The sequence below is a fragment of the Numenius arquata genome, chromosome 5 (assembly GCF_964106895.1).
Source record: "Numenius arquata chromosome 5, bNumArq3.hap1.1, whole genome shotgun sequence".
In the NCBI taxonomy this organism is placed as follows: domain Eukaryota; kingdom Metazoa; phylum Chordata; class Aves; order Charadriiformes; family Scolopacidae; genus Numenius; species Numenius arquata.
In genome coordinates, this window is record NC_133580.1 from 58,394,544 (window position 1) to 58,419,751 (window position 25,208).

Here is a 25,208-nt window from a genome sequence, read left to right on the forward strand (position 1 = left end):
GTCTACCATTTAATGCAAGCAAATTCAGGTGAGTTTAAAGCAGTAAAAAAATTTCTTTAAAAATCTAAAATGGTAACTGAATTTGGACAAGAATTAAGCTTCTCATTTTGGATTACAACAGCTAGATCATTTAGGCCCATTTCAAAATTAGACTGTTAATGCAAAAATTATTTAAAGTAGAGCTTATGAGGAGTAAAAATATATAGAGTACAGAGATTTTTCTCTCTACTTTGTAGTTTCAAATTAGGTTTAAGCTAGTTAATGAACAAGAGTGCCTTGCTTTGTAATTTGCTGAAGTGAATGGATGCAGCCTGCCATATCAGATAAAGCACCTCATTTTGTGATTTAGGAAATTGGGCAATGCATGGATGGTCATAGGAACTAAAATATTTGAAGTAGCTCTCTTTCATTATACTGTCAGAAACTGAAACTCTTGTTGCCACTGCCTCCTCATGGAATATGGAGAGGGTATCTGATTTTCCTCACTCATGTTCCCATGGCCGTAGAGAATTCAGAGTAAGACGTGGTGCCTTGGTTGCCCAGAACCTCCTCCAATCCAGTCATTTTCACAAGCATGTTAAAATTTAGGTAAAATCACTTATTTATTATTTTACTGTATTTCTTCTGAAGAAATAATAGGCTTGTATTTTGAAGAAATGCATGAAAGTCAAGTAGATAGGCTGGATAAGTTTTAGAAGGACTGTCATTTTAGATAAATGGGAATTTATAATTTCTAGTTTGGGCACAAAGAACATCATAAGTGTAGAGTCGTGCTGCCTTTCAACATATTCCACCATCCTGGCTCATGCAGTGAATAGGACTGGGGATTTTACATGCTCTAGTAGAAAGGTTAATTCTAGAATAAACAGGGAGCAGATACACAGCTTTATTGAGAAAATCTTCAGGGATAATACTATTTCTTGATGAAGTGTAAATTTTTTTCTGCAGTTTCTTCTTCCTAAATTGTCCTTTGTTCCATGAAAGAAAGCAATAGTTAAACAAGGTTATAACCAACATAAAAAGCTGTAGTGTTTTTTAGGGCTCCAGTCAGCCATTTGGCCAGCGTGCAAGGGTTCCTGCGTCTGAGAAGGGTCAGTTAACTTTGCAGAAACTGTGTCTGCATGGGATCAGTTGAAAGCTAACGCCATTTTTGTGCTTAGCTAAAGTCAAAATCCTTCAGATATAGGAAAATATGAGGAAATACCATATATTTGGAATGTGAATAGGAATCTGCCTTTTTAATGTACAATATGTTTTGTAAAGGTGGGAAATAAATATTTACATATAATCACAAGTGTTGTTTTTAAACAAAATCTTTCCTCAGGAGAGAGAACGAAGGTCACCGGCATTTAATCTTCATATAACCACCTTCCCTGAAAACAATGGAAGTGCACTTCAACTGTTCTGTCAACAGGAAGGAATAAAGGTATAAGTAAAACGTTAGTAACAGTTGGCTGGCCAGGGATTTTTTTGGAATGCTCAATATGCAAACAAAAGGTTTGCCAACTTGCTGAAGGGAAGAAAACCTGAAAAAAATAAGTATAGTAAGAAAAGATACTTTTAACTGGGGAAAGGGTTTCATAAGAATATGATCTGGTAGTCTGTCAGAAGTTCATCAATGAAAATGAAGGTTGGTCAATGAAATAGTTTACATTTTGTCTAGGGTACTGCTATAAAAACATTACATGGAAGAATGTGGGTGTTGATGTGATTCATTGATGGTCTTGATACAGTACTTGTTCTTGATATTAAATGCTTTCATCTAAGGTCAGAAATACAACATTCACCTATTATTTTACACCCAATTTAGCGAAGCACCTATGCATTTTGTTTGTTGAATTAATACACTTAAGTTACTTGCCTAGGCCAGGGCCTTGAAGCATGAGGCACCTGATCCAAAACTCATTCAGATAGGTGAGACTCTATCTATCATTTTAGATAAAGCACAAGATAAACATTGGGATGTCACTTAGTAAGCTTCTGCTATGAGGAAGCAAGAATTAGTCTTTTCACTTCTGTTCTCCCTTGAGTAGGCTACCTGTACAAATGGCTTTGCGTTGCTGGTTCACTTCAGACTGAATTCAGACTTGCCTTGTAATTAATGTTGCCCAACTGGCTGGGGTAACTTTTCTACCAGTAACTCAAGTGGAATATATCTGTGTCACACTCCACGGCAGTCATTAGTAATTATGCTTGTATTTGTAATTGTGTTTCAAAGTCCTGTTATCAAAGGCTTGTTTCTATTCAGTGCCTTAATAAGCACAATACTAAACTGAAATTGTAGGCTGTGTATTGTTAGGGAGCTGAGTAGTCAAAAAAAAAAGTTAAAAGCTGATTATTACCTACAGGTTTGATTGCGTAGTCATTTCCCAAACCACACCAAGAGTCATCAGTTAGCATATTATCTTTCAAATAGAGCCTCCATGGGATACCAGACCTGCTTTTTAACTTATCTGTTACTCTAATTTGCACATTGCCTGTAGCAGATACAGCTTACCAGGATCTAGAATTCATATTTTTTTTCCATTGTCTTCTGTTGCATTCCTGAACAGAGGTGGGTTTTTTCTGTCTGTCTTTCAGTTCGCTTACCTGGAAGCAGGGGCAGTCACCTAATCTGGGCATACTGAAATTGTTGACTGTGTTTTCAGTGTCTTTAGATTAGCCACCAGTAGCAAATTAGACTCTAGAATGACGCAAAATCTGATTTGGTTTCTAAATCTTCCTACATGCTTCGTCATGGAAACAAATGAATTAGAATGAGTATTTCTGGCTCAATAGGTGCAAGAACTTGAATGTTTTACACTAGTGAAGAATGAAATTCAGTAACTGATCAGCTAAAGAGGTTCTCATTCAACATTGTCAATGCTGATCATAATCAATAGTTTTGCTTTTAACACTAATCCAGACAAAAGTGTGTATTAAGCTCCACACCATTCTAAAGATTTTGGTGTGCACAGTTTATATTTGATGTAACATTTGGAGACATTGCTGAAGTGTTTGGGGAGGGAGGGAAGAAAGGGAGAGGACTTCTCAGGATAGACCAACCTGAATGCAACACATTGTGCCTTTTTTGAAGCCAGGATAGAATAATTTGTAGATTCCACATCTGTGTCTGGTCATCAGGAAATCTTTAGTGACTTATTAAGCCTTCCTCACTGGAGAATATGTCTGTTAGGTATGGAACCATGAGCAAGTACATTCTGGTGTAGTTATGTAGTTTGCATAAAAACGTTTAAAGATTGATCATTCTGCCCACATAATGCAGTTGCACAACACATAGATGCAAACTGACATGTTAGGTACTGTAAGTAATGAAACTAGTGAGCCAAGACCCAGCTCTGTGAAATGTTGGCCTCCTCTGAGAAGTGCTGAATATGAGTAGAAGTTGAGGGTGCCAGCGTTTAACAAGGCTGTTGTGCTTTATGCGTGTCTATTAAGCCTTATGAATGGGTCTTTGCCCATGCTCTCAAGCCTTCCTACCTTCAAATAGCATGACTGCATAGAAGCTGTCGATGGGAATGGTCCCTGGTCCACATTAACTTGTGGACCGTACTTGGGATAGTTCAGGTGATTGTAATTAGCGCAAGTTAAACGGTTCCATGAACATTTCCATCAACCTTTTAAAGCAGAAAATGAAGTTCTGGGGCCTAGGAATGGTCCCTGGCACTGTGTAAAATACAGACAGTGCGTGAATTTATTCCTCTCTTTTTTGTATCAGTGTTTTTCTTGATTTCAGTGGCTGGCCCTTAATAATAATGAGTTATTCGCTGCTTTTTTGTGGATCTAGGGACTGCCTGGCAGAGAAACGTGACTTTCTACTCACAAAAATTGTGAGCTGATAGTGTTTGGAGGAGCATGTCAGCCCACTGCACATATTCCCTTCTGCTGTAAGGCTGATTTGAAACTCCACTCTCGTTTAACAAAGAAAATAAAAAACAAACCACACAACAAACCTTCGCAACCTCACTGTCATTTTAACTTCTGTAGCTTGATGTGCTTGATGCTCCACTCCAAACAAACAGGAAAAAAAACAGTCCTTTAAGCCTGTGTATCAGTTTTGATCTTTTGTCTGTGAACATCAGCGGGATGGTAAATGTGCATTGTACAGGAACATTCTACCCTCATACACAGACATCCAGGTTGCTTGCTATAATCGGGTGACATTTGATTTTGTCTCTGACAGTATCAGTGACACTGATATCAATAACACTTTTGTAATTGTGATGCAAAACTAATCTTTCACTTATTTACGTTACAAGTCTTTTTGCATGCAAAAGTGAATAAAGAGTACATAAAATGTAGCATATAAAACCTGTTTCTCACCTACTGTGTAAAAATAAGTGTTGAACATCTTTTTCAGGACGTGAATATATCTGAACTTATGAAGAAGCTAGATATTCTTGGAGATAATGGGGTAACAAATTCACATATAATTCATAATTTCACATATATTTCCAGCTTTATGGTTATTTTAAAGCATATTTTTCCCCACAGCAGTAAATGACATTCAAGAAAATGCACAGAGTGATTTTTATATGTCTATATTTGTATGAACAATATGAATGATTGGATCCTACTTTTACAAACTTAAAAGAAAATTTTTCAGTTAAGCTGATGCTTGTGAAAAGTGTATTTTTTTCAAGATAGGATTTGATCTTGGCTGAATGACGTGGGAAAAAGGTACTGTAGTAGACAGAGGCAAAAGATATAAAATAGGATAGGGGAAGAAAATAAGGAATTCAAAGCCAGACCAAGTTATTCCTGAAGTTTTTCTCTTGAGTAGTAATAGTAGCACCTGCTACTGTGAAGGATGCCTCTGCCAGGAGCGGTTTTGCTGGGAGAAAGGGCAAGGATAACTGGTTCCCTTTCTTCCCCTGTATTGCCAAATACCATATAAAATCTTGGTCATGCAGTTTGGGCACAAACATCCATGGAGCTGGGTCCACTTTAAAGATAACTTTAACAGTTTGAGGTCTTTATAATACTAATTTTAAGCTCTAGATTTACTTTTATGTTGAAAGTTCTGTTGCTCTTTCTTTGCATTGTTTTCGTTAGTGCGAAGTCTGGCTCTGAAGTGCATTAGGGGGAGATTCACTTGCTGCAGGGCTATTGTCCGGTGAACTGGCGTTTTTCTGGCTAGCAAATAAAAATAAACATTTCAAAATTCCTGAAAGAAACCACTTAATTTTCATTGAATGATGAATTGTTGCAAAAGTGTTGTGGGAGTGAAGCACTGAAATAGAGTGGAGACTAAGGGCCCTTGGTCTAGCTTTTAATACTTTCAATCATGGGATCCTTTCTGGGAGTGTTTATAAAATGCTGAATGTTATAGCCGATTTATTCTTTAAAGTATGGTTAAAATTTATCACTTGTGTTGAAGGATGGATTTTTAATTCAATTTAAAATGCATCTTTTTGTATTTTAGAATTTGAGAAATGAAGAACAGGTTGCAATAATCCAAGCTGGGACTGTGCTTTCCCTCTGTGAAAAGGTAGAATTCAGTAAAGACTTCTCTCTGCCTAAAGGCTGACCATGTCTTCTAAGATATCACATAACTTTGCCAGGGAAGCATGGCTTTTCTGTTGAAGTTGTCTGGATTTGGGGCATGTATTCATCCTTACATGACGTTGGGGTTGTGATGTCTTGAGGTAAAATCAAACTTACAAAATAAACCCAATTTAAAAATAAAAATGTGTTTTGGAGATGTTCCCCTAGAATAAAGGACTAGAAAGCCACTTAACAAGAAAGACTATTTCTCAGAAGTGCCAATGTCCTCCTCTCTCTGGTAACAGAGTGCTCTAAAGTCCTCTGTAAGTTGTACCACTGTGGTCCATTGTGGGACCATTTTTGTGTATGACTGAAAAAACTCCAAGTGGTCTGTGGGCCTTTCCTCCAAAAATTACTGGGCATACATAGTGAAAAAGTAGTTTGTACAAGACAGGCAATCAGTCAGGTCACTCAGTTCTGCATGAATAGTTCTTTACTTCTCCAATTACAGAGGGAATATAATCTGTATATGAATAAAGATGACATTTAGATTTGCCTTTTTCTCTGAAGAAGCTTTGTTTTCATAGGTTTTTATTAAATCTTTCCTAGATGCATTTTTGAAATTCAGAATCAGTACTTTAAAATTAAAATTTGAGCATTTTATAATAATTGCTATAATTGGTATAATTTTGATAATCTACTTATCTAAATATCTTAGTGTAGATAACCTAAATTAGGTAATTTAATAATCATTGATTTAAGTGAGTAATTGCTACAGGAAAAAAAAATGAGGAAAAGCACTAAAATCCCTATGTTTTTCATTGCATTATAGCATTAAAAAGAGGAAGTGAGGATCATAACCCTTTACATCCAATAAAGAAAGTGAAAGAACCCCAGTACACAAGGCCAAACTTTAGGGACTGGACTGGATTATTATTCTTCAAGTAAATTAACGCTTGTGCAAAAAGTGCCACTGGAATTAGTAAACCTGTTTAATTTGTGTCAGTGGTGCAGAATAGAATACACTTTGTTATCCGAAAGTTATTTCCATTAGCAACTGATCACAACAATAAATTTTGGGAAGTTGTATCAACTGAAATAATTCCTTAAATAAATAGAAACATAGAGTTACAATGGAGACTTTATTTGTTTATGCTAAAGTTGGTCTATAATTTCATTTCACATATTTTTTTTTCCTTTTTTTGACAAAAATTCTACTAGTTCCTAGTATGCCTTAACTTTTTTTTTCTTCTTTTGTGGTCTTATCATACAATCTGCTTATTACAGAAATTGGACACTCCATCAGAAAGATGGAGATTTCAGTTTTAACTTCTATAGGTAAATAGACCGCATTTAAAGAATGAGATGAAAATAGTTCATGTTATCTATGGACTCTATCCATTTTATGTCATTTTAGTGAAGCGCCTCACAGTAACCTAGTAAGTACAAGCTGATAGCAAATTGAATCAAGATGGTACTCTGAGAAGCATGAAACCTTTTTTTTTTTTTTTTTTTTTTCTCGTGGTGCACATTTGAGGTACAGACTAAATCAAGTTACTCTGATTTTCTCCATTTTCTCTCTCCCTTTTGCGGAAGGCACTATCCATGTCCAAAGTTACTAAGACAAAGAATAGTAGAAAATAATATTATGCTATACTTAACAAAACAGAAACAATACCACGTTTCATAATACTGTGTTTCACAGCACAGAAAAAATCAAAGTCTGATAAGTAAGACTGGGACTGTTTTAACTTAAGTTCTATTGGGTGCATATACTGACTTTAGATTAAAGGAAATTTAAAGCAACTCCACTGCCTTCTCCAGTGTAATGTAATCATCTCATATGTCCCTCTAAATAAGGGCTAGACAGCTTCCCGTGTGCATTTTTGTAGTTCCTTATTTACAAAACTATCACATACTGTCATCCTGGAGTGGGACCATTTGGTAGAGAAATGGTACTGTAGACATAGATGTGCTAGTTATATTCACATGTGCTAATTAATCACACTCAGTGTTTATTCAGATCAAATCTATTATATTCAGGCACTAGAAGTGATCTTTTGGAAATCAAGCTGCCAGGCAAGGAAAGTTTCTGGGTTCTGCTGGCACAATTTCAGAAGCTTATTTTGAATTCTACAACTGGTTATGAGTCCTAAATACATGGTTGTCTCTTCTGTACCCCTTGGTTCCAGAAAGACTTACAGACATAGGAAGATCAGAATCAACATTTAGTTTGGCATATCATTCATACCTTCAAAAACATTAGACCTCTAATTTTTGCAAATAATCCTTCATTTGCAAATATTAAGAATAGCTGTGAGAGATGCTGAAGGCTTCCCATTTCTATTGATTTCAAGGGTTCAGAATGCTCACTGTCTTGTGGAATTCTTCATCAGCAGGGAGGATTTCTTTAGGAATATCTTCAGCCTGTCACCTTCAAAATGAAGAAAGCGAAGTTGATGAGAATAGAATCACTGGGTGTTCCTGTTCACTTTTTTCAGCTTTGTACAAAGTAGATAAAACAAGTTTCCATTTTTATCCACCAGTCTCTTAAATAGTGGAAGGTACAAAAGGATGAATTAATGAATTCACATTTTGCTTATTTGTAAACTTATATTTGCAGATTTCCTATCTAAATCATTGGAAAAAAAATGGATATGCCATTAATTCCTTTGAGCCTTGAGCCCAAATGAACTCACCAAACCCCTACATTTAAAAAATCAATATGTAATACTTACCAAAATAATTAAACAGGAGTAATCTAGTGTTAGTAAGCAAAGCATTTGAGGAAAGTGATAATTCTTAGTGGCAAAGCTACAGTTGGTCTTAATGGGAGCTGGCACTACAAAAAGAAGCATTAGTCTAAACTATACTCTCTGTAAGCTAATCATTGGTCCTTATTGTAGACCAATAAGAAAATGAAACAAAACAATTCAGAACTAAGCATTTCCATCCATTCTTAAACGCTGAATATAAATACGGTGACAGTAATTAGGCAAGAAACTTTTATCTATGCATTTAAATATTATAATATGTAATTTTACCTCTGGAATGTAATGGCCATTCTTCTTAATTTTGATTGGTTTGTTTACCAGCAGAATGGTAGGGATTTGTGGTAGCAACTGCATGAACTTCCATCTGTCTGTCCATTTTATTGTTTCCTCTACGTTACTGATGTTTTAGAAGTGAGTCTCTTCCCACGAAGGGTGCAGCAAACTGTGCACAATAAAGGATCAAATTTGCCACCTTGTCTTTTGTTTAGATTGCCATCTGGAAAAATGCACAACTGGTGTCCTGAAATCATATGATGGTTTTGAAAATCAGGCCAATAAACATTGGGTATATCAAGTTGGAAACAATCAGGCTGATTTTGCATTCTTCACCCAAGTTTATTTTGTGTCTTGAATTTTACGGGGGGAACCCTCTGAATTTATTGTAGAAAAAACAGCCTCCGTTTTTTAGTCTTTAGTATGTTTCTACAGTCCTCCATTCTACCTATGTTTTCACTACCTGTTTATTCAAACTACAAAGTGAATAGGTAGCAATGGGAAAGCATATGCCTGGAAGTGTTGGCAACAAACTTGCAGAATGTTCGGTGCAAATTTTTCAAAAGCTCTGTTTTTTTCATTTTTTATTTTTCCTTCTTCACATGGCTGTGTTCATGTAGTGGTTAAAACAGATAGAGGGGACAGAAGCTGCACTGACACAGAAGATGTTAGACCTGGAGAACGAAAAGGTAAGGAGCGATAAATAAAAATATAATTAATTTAGCAAAAACTGAATTTAAGGGAATGTGTATAAACTTCATCACAGGGTGGTTTGCTGCCTTTGCTTATCAAAGATTGCTTCATGGTAAAATCTGCAGGAGGTTTCTAGAACAATTTATTGCTTGTATTCTTTGGGGTGGGAGGCAGCTGTCAAAGCTATATAGAACAAAAATAGCAAAATATATACCAATCAGGACACGAAGGCATAACTTTACACAGTGTATTAACCAAACAGTGAGAAATTGTCTTTGTGCTTTCTCTGTGTATTAATTTGTCTGGCAACAGCATCTGCTTTTTAATCTTGAGGTCACGTTAGCAGAATTGTCAAGGATATTCCTTTGCTCTCTGTTATTCCGCTTCTGGACAAGTTGTAAAGACCTCTTACTCCAGATGACCTTTCTTGCCCCAGGGTCTTCAAGCTTAAAGACAGAATGTTTTCCCAAAAGCAGTTCTGTCTTGCGTTAACAAACTCAGTGCTATACTGATCTAATTTTTCCATATGTTGAACAAAGAGTTTTGGAACGAGTGTTTGGTTTTATTGGTTTACCATGCATGCTGTGCTTCTCATCTCCAAATGGCTTTACAAACACCAATTAATCCTCGCCACACCTTTTAAAGGTAGATAAGCAATCAGCATTACATCCATCTTAAAGAATGGGAAACTGAGACAGGGAGGTTAAGTGATTTGCCCAGGGCCACTGAAGAAGTTTGTATTTGGGCCACAATCAAAAAAAGAAGTGCTCAGACTGTGTTCTCTGTTGAGTGTAGCCTATACTGGTTATACTTTAATATAAGTACAATCCTTTCCACATTTAGTATTTCTTTATTTTTAACTTTGTTAAGGAAAAATGCAAAGGTTTTGGAGAGGGAAAGTGCCCACAAATACTAGATTCTTTTATAAAAGGATTTGGAAAACAGTAGTTTTTTTCTAACTTGGTTTATTATAGTCCCATTTACTATCTGTGATGTTTTCAAGTTTTACTCTGGATAGCCCTGCATCTATTTGTTTAGCATAGCAATCTGAGAGTCTGCATTGCCAATAATTGACTCAATTATAGAAATAATATTCTAGTGTGACACTTTCAGAAGGGCTGAGCACTGGTTTAGTTGTCCTTGGAACCCACATTAAGAGTTTGAGATCCTATTCTTGTTTCCTTCCCTCTTGCTTTTTGTGGCCAGCTTTTACAGCAGCCTTTGGGCAAGCAACATGGTTGGGGCAGCTGTGTTGCTATTGTGGGACTTGTTGGTAGCTCTGGCCCTCTATAGTCTTGGGCAAGTCAGCCTACTTCTTTCATGTCAAACACTTGTAACCACGTTAGGACCAGGCCTGTCCTTTACTGTGTTACACAGAGCATGGTGGTATTGCACCTTGTACAACAGCCATGTAGCTCTTGTTGTAATCCACATAAGAAAATGATGCCACCTGGGTGGTCGAGGTGGGATTCAGTTGCATAAGCATGGTGTCTAGGGGCTGAGAAATATGTCCTACAGGACCTGTTGGAGACCCCTGCTTTTCTGGACCAGCAGCTGAAGTAGTATACCCTAAAATGGCAATAATAGCAATAGATGACCATCTGTGGCTAACTGAATTCCAGCCTCAAGGTCAAAGTCTGACTTAAACTTTGGTTCTACTTTCAATATTAGTTCACTTGTAATTAAAAGAACTCCAAGTCTAAAAAAACCTGAATAATAGATATTGTAGTTCTTATACAGAGAACAAATAGCAACTTACTCCTCTGAGTCCTCTAATTGCTGGTCTTGTATGTTGCTGCTATCACCAGTTATGAGTTGTTCTTAAAAAGTGGGAGGTTGTCTGTGGTCATTTTATGCTCTGAGCTGCTCCCAAGCATTTATTTGCTGATCAGTATGGATTTGTTTTAGACCAGAGATTTGGAGTGAGAATTCATCATTGTGCTTCATGCTTAAGCAAATTCTATGCCAGTGCTACACAGATGACAGAAAAACTGTTAGAAGTCCCCACATATGCCTGTAGGTAAAATTTGGCCAAATAAGTGACTTTGGGGCAATCCCATATCCACCAAAACTAACCCGACCAGCAACATTGATTTTTTTATACTCTTAATAAAAGCTACAATCAATTATCTTAAGAATGCTATGTATTTAAATTGACATTTATTCTATATGTTGGGAAATGCAGGAGTTTTTTCCAACATTCTTCTTTTCTACTCAACATACTAAATTCAATCAAAGGGCTTCTCTGGACTAGTACTATTTTTTTTTTTTTGAGTATGAGAACTTGCCTTGAAAGAAAAGCTAATGAAATCAAGTTACTATTTTATGTTCCATTTTCTATCACCCAAACCACTCTAAAGGCATGTTTTGCAAGAGCACGAACCCAAGTCAGATCTCACTTGCCTATTCAGACAACCATTCAAATGTCCACAACTTTCTTGCAACATTCTGCTTTTGGATATTGAGTTCCACTGAAATCCAAGCCTGTGTTATATTTTTATATATATAAAAAAGTGTGAAAGTTGTTGAGTTTGATTTTAAAAACAAAAGCAAAAAATCCCTGTAAATTCTAGGTATGTTGAAAACTTCTTCAAAGTCACTTAACCTCTCTGGGCATCACTTTACCCATTTCAAATTGGCTTCCGACCTTTGCAAGTTGAGGACTGAGCTTTCACTTCTGCTTCACTAATCGTTGGGGAACGTTGCTGCAGGAGCCATCTAGGGCCCTGCATGTTCTGGCTTCCTGCCTGGAAGACAAGACAGATTATGGTTTCCCCATAATTTCCTTAAGGGTGCACATTGGGTATTTTCAGAGAAGCAGTAAAGTGCCCTTGGTTGTTTCTTTCTTTCCTCCCTTGGCCTGCCCTGTGCAAGTAACGGCTGTTGGACCACACGCATGCACATTCCCATTCACCTTTCTGCCTCTGTGTGCACTTCTGTCAGGTCAAGGCAGGTTTGTACACTGGTGCAGAGGTGTATACTTTATAGGTACAACTCGTTAATATGATACACATATTTTAAGTGCTAATATTGTAAATTGGATATTCCAAATATCCTTAGGATGAATGTGGTTGTTGGCTATAGATTTTCTTTCCGTTCAAGTGGCAAGCTCACATAAAAATGATGGCATTTATGATTCTTCATGAATTAGGATAAAGAACAAACACTCCCTTGTTTTTATTATTGCTCAGGACCTGTTCAGTAAACAGAAGGGTTATTTAGAGGAAGAACTGGACTACAGGAAGCAAGCTCTGGACCAGGCATACATGGTAGGAAAAGATCAGTCATTAAATTTTCATGTTTGAACAAATTTCTATAAAATACGGGATTTTTTTTTTTTTACTTTTAATTATATATATGGTTCTTTTTAAAATTCATTTATTTTTCTGCCAGACTAGGAAATAAAATACTACTTAAATGGAGACTTAGGAAATGGATTATACTATTAAGAAATGTAATGATTTTGCCTTTCATTTTTTATTCTAAAATATGTGAGCATCTTGTTAGTACATCTGGAATGGGAAGAGCTGATCTATGTGCGCACAAAATTATCACTGGTAAAATACACAAGAAGTTACTTTAGAACTTTTCCAATTTTGCTTTTTCCTAAGCATTTGTAAATATTACTGCTGCTAACCTATCCCAAGTTGGGAATACCTGTTCTTCCTACGCGATTCCTTCCTGTGCTGTCCTAAACAACCTTACCTTTCCTAGTTTTCCAAAGAGAAGCTGAAACCTTGCCTTCTCTCAGGCCAAGCAACAATTAGGAATTATCTAAGAATTGCTAAAATCTGCACACCCAACCTTGTTAATAGTGAGACTTCAGGGAATCAAAATATAGTGGCCTGAAGAATTATTTATACATTGTAGATATTTCTTCTGTGGAAAATGTTTTCAGAAAAGAAGCAAGGTCTAGTGCTCAGAGGAGATAACAGAGATAAAAGCAAGCAGGCTCTATTTCTAGCACTGTGACCTTGGGCAAGCCATTTAACCTCTCTGTGCAGCTGTTTATGCATCACTAATATGGATTGAATTACCTACCTCACAAAGGTGTTATGAGGGCTAAAGGGATGTTGTCAGATGCTCTTGATCGAAATATATTGTCATTCTGGATGCTGTTTTTTAATAGGATCATACTAACCCCAGCAATCAGGGAAAAGCGTCTGTGATTCCTTTCTTTCTTTACTCTTGGGAATACAGTTCTCTGTATGAACGTAAAGTCCTCCTGTGCTCTCTGCTTTGCAAAAATACTGCAGTTTTGGTCCATGCATGAGAATCTAGTTAAGAATCTGACAACTGGCAAGAGACTGGTGAGGGATTAATGTATGCAAGTATACAAGTGTTCCTCTCTTCATTGCTTATGGCAACTTTGAACTAAGCCATAGTTCACTGGCTCATAGACTTTGAGCAATGGATGGCAGGACAGTAAGGCCAGAGAGAGGGAGACAGCAAGATTTCTGTTGTTCACAGTTCTCCCTGTGGGCTTTTTACTTTATAGGATGGCTTAACAGTTCAGTTGCAGTTAAAGGGAATCTGTTTGTTTGCATTAACTTTGTGATGTTCAGCATCAGAGACTGGGGTTTTGTTATGTACTGAGCACAGACTTACCATCTGAACTTTCTTAAATAGAAGAAATCAATCATTTACTAGAACAGGAAGCATTGCCTGGGTGTAAATCAGTGCCAGGAGGCTACGTGCACTCTGTGTGGAATGCTCCTCACTGCTCACAACTGCCGCTTTCTGTCTACCTGTCTGTGTCCGTCCTTCCCTCCTGCCTAAGGCTTTGCTTGCTAGCCTTCTCCTCTAGCTGTTGGTGGGTCGTTTGCTTGCTGGATTCAAACGGCAGCCTGTTGTCTGTATGTGATTTGGGTTGCATTAGAAAATCCAGGAGCTGGAAGCCACGCTGTATAATGCCCTGCAGCAGGATCCAGGGAGGCGGGCGAGCGAGTCGCTGACCGAAGCCCAGAGGGAGGATTTGCGAGCTGCAGTGGAGAAGGTGCGGCGGCAGATCCTGAGGCAGAGCCGTGAGTTTGACAGCCAGATCTTGCACGAGCGAATGGAGCTGCTGCAGCAGGCACAGCAGGTAATCCCCCTTCTCCCTCCTTCCCCCTTGTTGGTGTTACCTCTGTGGTTGCCGCCACTGCCCATACAACAGCATCGCTTCACCCTCACCTCGTTGAGTTACGCTCAGTCTACTCTTTGTCTTGCTCCCGTGTCAAGGAGAGGAGCAGCGTCAGGGACCCGGTTGCACTGGGCATGGTACACACACACACACACAAACCAAGTCACTGTCTCACTATAAGGTCCTGTTGCACAATCTGTCTCGTGTGTACAAACACACAGTCTTCCACAGGACTCCAAGGGGAGCTTTGTTGCAAGTTTAAGGCCAAAATTAGAAAAAGCCAGAATGGAAGGTTGCAAGAGTGTAACACTATGAAAAGAGGAAAGGCAGAAGCAGCAGTTACAGGAATTAAATTTTTTCATTTTTTCCCCCTTCTATTTCTTTGAGCTATTTGTGAAATCTTTTAAAATGAAAAAAAAAAAAAAAAAAAAAAAAAAAAAAAGAGGAACTCATACAAAGTCTTTTAAGAGGCCATTTGCAAGCTTTCATGGCTTCAAATTAGTTCAGAAAAGCCTTGTCTGTCTAAGTCACTTGCTTAAGGACAAGTGCTGACAACATGAATTCAGGCAAGTTCCTGGCAAGTGTGGTAATTATTTTCTGAAGCAACTTTTGGTAGGATTGCTAGTTTTTCTGTGCAAATATTCAGGGAAAGAAGGGAACTGCATGTCTCAGGGTGTTTTTTATTCCAGCAAGAGTAATTGTTCCTAGGGATTTTGGTTCCTCTTTATAGTAACCTCTGGAAGATGCAGCCAGATGTCTTAGATCTTGAGGACCACCCTCCAGTTGCTATTGCTACTTTCTGTGCAAATCTGGAACCACATTGTAAATACCAAACTCTGATATTCAGGTGTGTTCAGCAGGTTGTTTCTATCTCAGATGCTGGTCACTGGGGCAAGGACTGCATTTAGCTTATTTCAAGCCTTTTGCTGTTCAAATTGGCTTTGTAGATAAATATAGACCACAACGATGTAACGTACTAACCTGGTGCTGTTGTGCTCATCTCCTGTCATCCTGCCATGACGAGAAGTGCTTATGGTGCCAGTGTTAAAGCTGAGCTCTGACTTCCTAGAAGTCTCATTTCTCTTACTCCTTCACTGTGTTCCCTGAGTTTGGAACACGTGACACTGAGATCAGGAGATGAATTTTTTTAATGGGTGTCAAATCAGTGATGGTGTACAAAAAGCTGGGGAAGGTAAGCACCAGCTGCTGCTAAAAGTGTCAGAAAGAAAGAGTATAGAGTAAATATATGAAATTTGGTAAAAAAGGATGAAGCCAGAAGTTATTAGCTTGATGTTATTAGTGTAGCTGAAAATTAGTGAGAATGGGGATTTTGCTAGTCTCTTAGACAGTCCAATTTCCTAGCCAGACATCAGGGGTTTAGTTTGGACTATGTTCCATTTGGTCCCTGGACTGCTCACTATTGGTCAGAGCACTTTAGGTGTACATCTGGAGCACATCTTCAGTTGAGTCCAGTTCTTGTATTCACAGGCTGGTCCACAACATAAAGTTAAATATGATGAGCGTGGAAGAAGACTTCTCTCCTTCTCTGAATAAAAATGCTAGCGTAAACATATCTCATTAGCCATGGATGTTTATGTAGCTGTCTCCAGATCCATTCTATACTGTCTCACTAAAGTTTCGTGTTGTGCCCATCTCATTAGACACGCTAATGTTACAGCTTTACTGCTTAAGAAGGAGCTATTTTAGTCATTTATTTTTAACCCCCCATAGTAGACAAGAAAGACAAAGGCAAGGACAGTAGTTAATTTGCCTGGATATGGGAGATTAACAGATTGCATTTGAAATCTTTTCCTCAGTTTCTTCTTCTCAGTTGTTTTCTTCTTGAAGGTTGTGAGTCCTTACAGGACCAGTGATCAACACTAATAACCTAGTAGTTTGTATGTAAATGTCCATGGCTTAAAAAACCCAACCAAACAAAACCCCCTAGCATGGATCAGTAGTGTCACAGGGCTAATTCTCGTACGATTTCATTCATCTAAGCTGGCAGATGACAGCAGCTGACATGCTACAAAAATGAGAGCACACTTGTGTTGGCAGGGTCCTAAGGTACGGATGAAGCTGCTCTAAGTGCAGTACCTCCCTAGATGCTATATTAAATGAATCCCCTCTTTTCTTTTGCTGACATTGTGGCATTAGCAAGCACCCATTACACTTTATTTTGGCAAAACCATAGTCTAGGCCTGGTCATATTTGCACAGTCTGCACCACCCTTCTTATTCTGCTGAAGTGGAGATTACGGAGAATGATATGAAAGCGTGATGGACCTACAAGGCTTAATACAGAATGTCCTTGTTGCAAACACTCTCAAACTTTCCCTGAAATAGAAACCATGTATTAAAGACTCCAAATTATCTGAAACTCTGGAAGTTTGATCCCTTCCAGAAGGCCCGTTCCTTTGCTTCCACTAACTTCTGGTCTGCCTGATACAAGGGCTTCAAAAGAACAACTGTGCTTATCCTGGCAGGCTGGCTACAACCTTCTCTGAGTCAAAGTTTTGATGTCAGACATACAGAGTGGGGGTCCAAGAACATCTGATGATGGAGAAGGAGGAGTTCTCTCCTTCTGCATGTAAATGGTCCTTGACCATACTGCTGGATGGAGAAGTGGCAAGGCATGTGATGAATGCTGCAGGTAGGTCTGCAGGGTTTCATTATAGGTGAACTGCTTCATGCAGGGACTTGGAGGATTTAGCTTGTGAGATGCTGGGGAATGTGCTGTCTGAAAGGGACAGGGGCGTACATAAGAAAGTGGGTAAACTGTTGTCCAAATGTGAGCCTGTGCTGCTTTATGTGTGCTTCTTTGTCCAGATATGAAGCCTCAGTTCTTAGCCACTGGGCATTGACTTTGTTCCAGTGAAATAAATGTATTTTAGGACGTTAGGCCCTGTTTTACATTGGTAGGTCTGTTCATCTGTGCATAGCCCTGCATCATTATTTTTCGTTAGTATATAAATGGAACCATTCACGTACACCCATTCTGTATTAAGGAAACCAGGCCTCTGTGGAGCCAAATTAGACAGACTGTGTGATTAGATCTGCTTGCTAAGGCATACAGCGCTTTTATTAAACCCAGAGTGCAACATGCAGGTCTGGGGGACAGATCCTCAGCTGAAGCATATTGACAGTACTCCCTTTACGGCAAAGAAGGTGCTTTGATTTACACCATCCTGTCTATTTGGAGGAGGCAAAATATGTTAATTAAAAATCTGTCATGAGCAGCTTGTGATATTTGCTCCTAGCCATAGGGTATGTGCAGTTCAACTGCTGTTCCTGCATATATTGCCATCAAAAATGTCTCATTGTGTTACACTGTTATTATAAGCTCTTGTAAATCAGCGTCTGGTTTATTTTTAGCAAGACTTCATTTAAAAGTAACATTTGTGCTTTGGAAAATATGAAGATCATTACTAGCAAGTTTTCCTAAGAAGGGTATCTTTTTATATATATATAACATGCTAAGGCATTTTGAGAAAGAGAGGAAAAATGTGTTGGTGTAGCTATAAAAAACATCTCTGAGAAAAAAATATTTCAAATGGAGAGAGATGTGTTTCTGAAGCAGTTATATCAACTTCTTCATTAAGCAAACTCAATCTCCCCCCTCTTTCCCCCCCCTAAAAAAAAACCCCAACCCAAAAAACTAAAACTACCCACCCAAAGAAAAACCAACACAAAAAATCCACATAGTATCGTGGTTGGATCACCTTAAAAATATACTCTGGTTGTGTTATCAGCTGAAATTAATAAATATTTAAAAATCAAATTGTGCTTTACATAAACCAGTTAGGATCGAACTTAAAGTATATTCCTGTTGGTTTGACTGTAGCTGCTTCTGAATTTAGAAACTGTGGAAAGTCATCAGAACCAGGCTTTAAATTAGGATAGGTTAATTCAAATTGCACGGTTGGCAGTATTCAAACATGAAGAAAATTTATAATAAAAATAGAATTTTTTCTGATTTTATGTTAAGTTATTTTAAATAAAAAGAAAAGCTAGAAAATCCTTGAAAGACAGCAGATTGACACACACTCAGTTCCAAAAATGGTTGCTGCCAATCAGGAAGGATATGAGAGACAGATTTTATTAATGTAATCCAATAATTTCCCAGAGCAATCACATCTTTGTATAAAATTGTAAGAAAAAAGAAGTAGAAAATAAATGTTAGTTCATTGTGTCGCCCAAAAGTGTGAAACTTTTTTCTCTCTGTATTGCACTGTAGTACTGTACTAAGCTGGTGATGTTTTACTCTAACTTGGGTTGGAATATTCTTGGGTGGAGCTCAGTTTTACAGATTAAAACAAACCATCGTTTCAGTTCTAGACCTGAATATAATATGCCTGTGGAGTTCTGAAGGCAACTCTAGATAGTTGGAATATAGCTGTAAATATTTTAACTGTGGTCTTTTAAACTACAACATTTACTCCTCTAACCGGCTTGGATTATTCGTTAGTAATAAAAGCAGAAATTGCAACTTTATTTGTACGTTTTACTAGAAGAAGCCATAGGAAAATCCTTTAGGACAAAACATGTATAACTTGAAACTGACCTCTATATGTCACTGCCATAGAGAAGGATTCACTGAAAATGTGATGCCTCAGGCACTTTTTTTCATGGACTCCAAGGAAAAGTCAGAAGCAGTGATATGTTTTTTTGATCCTGAAATGACAAAATATAGATATAGCTTGAAATTGATAAATACCAAACTAATTTCCTTCACTAAGTTTCCTTGTTCCTTTTTTTTTTTTTTCTGACCGGAATAGCTAAGTTCTTACTGATTAAAGGTCAAACAAAGCAATAGTGGATGCCATTCCTCCATGAGTTCTCCTGGCTCTCTCATAAGTAGGGCACCTTTTTGCACTGGGAGAATAGTTTGTTTACAAATCCATAGGGTTGGATATCACTGTAGGTATAAGATGATATTGGCTCAGCCATTTGGAATAAATATTTGGTTTGAAGTTTTGTTTTGGTGTTTTTTTTCCCTGAAAACCTTCATTTAAAAAAAAAAAAAAATACTGTTAATCGAGTAATTGCCAGCGTGAAGTAGGAACCTGAGATTTGCCACTTGACATACTACAGGTGTTCAGCTAAAACTTGAATAAATCCAGCAGTTGTTATGCTCCCCTTTGCTGTGTAATCTGTTATGGTTGATAGACTGCTTATTTTTCACCCAAGGAGAATTATTAAGTTTTAACATTTGACTGGGAAGGCTCTTGGGGGAAGGGGAGAGTGAGGGAGGATGCTCTGCTCAGTGTATCTCATTGACAGGCACAAGGAAGTACTGTTTTAAATTTGTCCTCTTTGCCACATTGCCTTGTGTCAGGATAAATTAAAGACACTGACTCCTCAGGCATGTTGCCTTGTGCCAGAGAGGCTGCTTTGGTCAAAAACTCACAGCTTTGTCACACAATTTAGGAAGTAGGTAGAAGTTTTCCTACTAAGATTACTTACACAGTAATAATTTGGGAGAGTCTCAGATAATTTTACATCCAAATCTATATAGATACAATCTGTTTTAATGTTTTTATTTTAATTCTGAAGTGTTAAGATGCTACCAAAGTTCACTCCCAGCCGTTTGCATACAGCTGTACATGAAGAGGAGTACATAGGGCAACCAATGATTTTATATTTTTATTTTCTTTTTTTGCAATTACTAATGCTTGTGGTTGAGAAATGTTCTGTGCTTTGCTGTTCAGCATATAATAGATTACTGTGATAATGCATTTTTATATTCATGAATTGCTCTTAAAGGCATCTCGTATAATAGCTATCTAACTGTAATCTGTATTCATCAAGCACATCATGACTAGGTTAATCATAGTTGACCTGTGGTATTGATTTGTCATGCAGGAGTGAATGTTGAGTCTTTAAAGGCATCATTGCTGCTATAATGACACTATCACAATAAAATTCTGTAATTTCCCACAGATGACATGCATGGCAGATCAGAATTAAATGTAGCCATTTCTATATGTTTATTCTACAATTTTTCCTTAGGTATGTTTTCTGTATATTTAGGCTTCAGATCAAACCATGCCTGCTTTGCTAACTGCCTTAGTGATGCTACTTGTCTGAATAAGTGATGATAGCCAGGCTGACGTAATACCTACAAAATATATCTGAAGGATCTGCTACTTCTGTCCTAAACAAGGTGTAATTGAGGTTGTACTCAAGTTAAGAGCAACTTTGTGCCTTAAAGTAGTATTAGAATCAAGAAAACTCAACTGAAGTTTGAATGCTGAAATCCTCTAAGCTAAAATCCTGAATACCCTGTTTCTTAGGAAAGGCCAGTGGAAGTTGAGGAACGGCAAGAATGTGTTGTAAAGTTTGTTATAGAAGTGCAGATGTGTTTTTTATGCACAATTCATACATATGTCATGATAATTACTTACATGGATATTTGCTATTTAAATACCATAATCTAAATTTAATGCTAAATAAATATTATATTATTCTTCCTCCCCACCCCCCAATAATGAGTTTAGGCTGCCAAGAAGTCAATTTTAAGATGTTGAATGTGTTTTTTGTTCTGAGCCCACGTAGACTTAGAATAGCCAATCTGTGTAAGTTTAAGGCTAACGTGGCTTTAATTATTGTTTTTCCCTAATGAAAGCAATAAGACTGTTGATATTTTTTGTTAGATATCAGTGTATGATGTAGTTTTTAATATAGCACAAATTAAAAGATTCTCAGTGTTAAAAAATAATAAATCAAGTTTACTAGTAAATTAAGCCATATCTTTTTGTCATTCAGCATCAACTTATAAAAAATTATTATTTTAAGCTAAATGGATTCATAAAATTCACTGATTTACTACTAAGACCACTGCGATGGAATATATTAACTTTCATGCTGAGAAATGCACCGGTGCAGCTCTAAAAGATTCATTCTCCTCAGGAAGACAAATAAAGAAACATAATAAAATAAAGACAAATGCATAATAAAATAAAGACAAATGCGTAATAAAGATTAACAAGAACAATTCTGCTACTTCAGTAACAATTAATTGCATTATTGTGGTTGACACAGCAGAACAAGAAAGGAATGAAATTTTTACCTGCTATGTAAAGAAGGACCTTGGTGAGAATCAGAGAGGTAGAGTATCACAAAAATTCCCATATTCAACTGGATGAAATTTGTATTAAATTTTCATTCATAAAGTAAAACAAGATGACAAAAAAAAAAAATAGCTTAAGCTAATACTGTTACAGTGTGCTTGCTTTTTCCTTGTGACCATTATGCAAAATCACATTCAAGGAATATGGGAGTAAAGGGAACATTTGGATTCCTGAGTCCAGACCCCTTTCAAGTAGCAGATCAAACAGCTTGAGTAAATGCATGTGGCAATTACCTATGCAAATAGTATTGTAAACACCATAGAGGCTTTTAAACAACTGTTAAAATACATTAGTTTAAAAAAAAAAAAATCAAGAAAACAATATATTTATTTTCATTAAGGAATTTTATCCATCATGTTATTACTGATTTGAGTAATAGCTAAAAGCAAGTCAGTTTATGTTCATCTTTGTTTAAATTTATATATGTAACACAGTTATGCTGCTCACATTATTAAAGATCTTACATACCTGTGTCTTAATAGTGTTGAGAAGCTGCTTAAAATAATGATATAATGAAACAACATTGATTCCTCCCTTTGTCAGATTGATAAAATATTTCCCTTGCTACATTTTGCTGCAGAATGCCATACATTCTTGATCATAAGGTGGCTTCAAAGATTCAAAACACGGTTCATGTCTGATACGGTCCATCCATGGTGCCTATTCTGCAAACGTACATCAACCTGAACCTTCCCAACATTTCAGAGCCGAGGCTCTAAGCAGCTTAGCAAATCCTTCTTTGTCTGCTTTGTGCTAAAATTATCAAATTGTTTTCTTGGATTTGCAGATGAATGCAAATCCAATAAGAGTGTGTCACAGGAACTATTAAGGTGATTTCTAAACCCCCTGATTAGCACATTCTTGTGTTTTCACAACTATAGTAGCACAGCAAGGAGCATATTTTGCAGCCACATAAATTGATCTTGATGTTGCAGTCAGTAAAAGAGTATGTTTATTCAGATGGGCTCTCTACTTACATACTTATCTAGGAAACAAGAACATCAGTTTTGCAGCTTGACACCTATATGAAGGATGATGTGGTCATCGTTGTCTGGCAGAGGAAATCTGTCTCTATAGTTCCTTTCCTGGTAGCATTTGGCAAAGCTCCTTGAGGATTTAAAGCCGTCTGAGATGTTAGTTCAGGACTGTGAATGACTGGCTGATGCTATGAGTGAGTTGGAGAGGACAAAAGGCTTGAATGAAGAATTGCATTTCAACTAGCCCCTATCACTACCCAATAAACAGAAAACACCAAAATTCTCAGATCTGTGTTTGCTACTAAAAAGGTAGCTGGGAGATTGGGTCAAAAAAGCAGAATGTGTGTAAGGGACCGTGTAAATGGACACAGTCTGTTTCTCATCAGAATTTGAGGTCATGAAAGAAAAACTAAAACAAATGAGGAAATACACATATTTTGTTTGCTTGGTGGAAGAAATTTGGACCTAGCATCTTAGAGTAGTAGGGTACTTCATTGCACCTGAGAACAATTTTGTTTCTTTGTAATACTGAAGTTCCTCCCATGGCAAACTCTCAAAATTATGATAAATCATTACTGGGCTGATTTATTGCCTCGAGCAGAAAAATGATAGCTCCGAGACTGCAATCCAGGGCTCACTGAGCTCAGTGGAAGGATTTCTATTTATTTCAGCACTCCTTTACAATGGGTGCTATATTAATGGGAACGGTACTTAATGTAGATGGATTGCTATTATAACACAAGTTGGGCACACGTACTTCACGTGTACTGTGTAGGAATGCAATTAGCTTTTTTTTTTAATGGAGCAATTTTTTTGTTTTGTCTAAACCAGTCAATGATGTTAAGTAATGGAAGTGCAATGCTATCATTTCTACTGTTGGCTTCATTATTTGTACCAGTCAATGATGTTAAGTAATGGAAGTGCAATGCTGTCATTTCTACTATTGGCTTCATTATTTGTACTTCTTTGCTCCATAATGCAAGCTGAGTTTTCTAAGCCCTTGTTATTGGAATTTCTCTGTTAGTGAAAGTAGAGTAATATTTCCAGGCACTCATCCACCATCATGTTGCTTGTATTTCACCTAAACCTCGATTCCTCAGATGTACCAGAGATGTGGCTTGCAACCTTGATGTTGCAGTGTAGCCACAGGAGGCACACCATGCTAAAAATCACAGAAATTTCCCTTTTGAAATCAGTACCTAGCTGGTTCTGCACTGGCAATGCATTAATATCATTCCATTGGACCTGACCTTTGATTTGAATGGTCTGCAAAGACTCCATTGCCTTTAATTCAGTTTTTAAAACTGTATTATCCCTTTATTTTCACCTTTGTGCAAAGGGATTCATGAGAATAATGAATTTACCTCTAGGGTTATCCAGCCTTTTGCTGAGTTTAGATGTATTTGGAAAACAACAACCTACCTCCACGGAAATTGTCCAACTGTCTGGAAAACTGAGCTGTAGGTGCAGAGACACCCAAATTTGTCCTGCATAGGCCAGCTCAGGCAGCATACCACCTATACAGCAGTGTTCCATGTGAGCTTAGAGCCTCACCTTCTGGAGGAAGGTTAGAACTGCTGTGAGTAATAACGTGTAGTCCCATCTTGGTGTCTCAGCCCTCTGTCACCTCAGAAAGGAAGAGCTGACTTGTCTTAAATTCCCTACCAGTACTAGAAGATACAAACTAAAGGCGCTTGCCATGCAATCTGCTTGGATGGATCCAAGCAAAGTAATTGCTTGAGTGAATAATTGCACTTCAAGAAGTGTATCCTATTTCCCAGAAAGGCAAACTTCTTCCCTTCATGAGGTGAAAGGAAATGAGGGTTATAAGCTTTTTGGAGGAATCTTCTGCACATTAGGAAACTTCTGCTGGGGAAAATGTTTCTTTTCCCACTTTTGGGAAATTTGACAGCTCTTTGTGTTTGGGAGCTCTCTGAGCACTGGACTGAAGGGGAAGGGCAGTATATGATCACTGCAGTCAGTGAACATATAATTTATACAATTGGAAATGACTGATGGCAAACTTTCCTTTTATGGCTCTGTTCAGTAATGCCATGTCCCGTATAGTGCCACGTTAGGGGTGTTTTAGCAGACTTGCAGTCATATGCCTGTCTTCGCACTACAGACTTCCAAAGGAAATGTATGCTTTAGCTACCTGAACTTTCTGGATGTTCCCTCTCTTGCCAAATTGTTAGCATTTTTAGGCTGTCCATCAGGGCTATGGCCGTGTCACCTACCTTTGTATATATAATGTATATGTAACTACTATTAAGAAAAAATTTATAATGGAGCTTAAAAGTCTGTTCATGTAGCTGTCTGGAAATGCACATGGATTTCTCAGCTGAGCCTCATTCCTGACAGAGCTGAAGCTGCTGTTCCAGCCGTAGCTTGGCAGGCAGAGCCATCTGCTGTTAACTCAGTACAGCAGTAGGGCCCTTCCAGCCCCTGCTGCTTTCTGGCTGCTTGCAAGCACTTACTCAGAAGCAGCAGCAAACTTCATTGCTAGTGGAAGGATGATTTATCAAATAGGTGTCTTCCATCCTGAAATGGACGCTCCTCCAACCCTCTTTCCAAAACTCAAGATTGGTCCATGGGAGTGAAGGTAGTAACAGGGAGTATTCACAAATCTACCCATCTGTCATCCAGAAGTTTTGTGAGGTTTTATTTGCTATTGAAACAAAATCAATGACAAATTAGTATTCATTATTTTGGCAGGTTGGTTTTGAATGCAGGCAAGGTGGACAGCGTTA

General features: G+C 37.6%; 1 protein-coding gene across 1 annotated transcript in view; it reads left to right on the plus strand.

Moving 5' to 3' along the window:
• The window catches only part of JAKMIP1 (janus kinase and microtubule interacting protein 1), a 97,329-nt gene that overhangs the window by 62,597 nt on the left and 9,524 nt on the right, over positions 1-25,208 (plus strand). The window contains exons 14-19 of the mRNA XM_074147983.1: positions 1,325-1,426; positions 4,361-4,414; positions 5,426-5,491; positions 9,155-9,223; positions 12,419-12,496; positions 14,107-14,310. Coding sequence (XP_074004084.1) covers positions 1,325-1,426; positions 4,361-4,414; positions 5,426-5,491; positions 9,155-9,223; positions 12,419-12,496; positions 14,107-14,310 — 573 coding nt within the window. The remainder of the gene's footprint in view (positions 1-1,324; positions 1,427-4,360; positions 4,415-5,425; positions 5,492-9,154; positions 9,224-12,418; positions 12,497-14,106; positions 14,311-25,208) is intronic.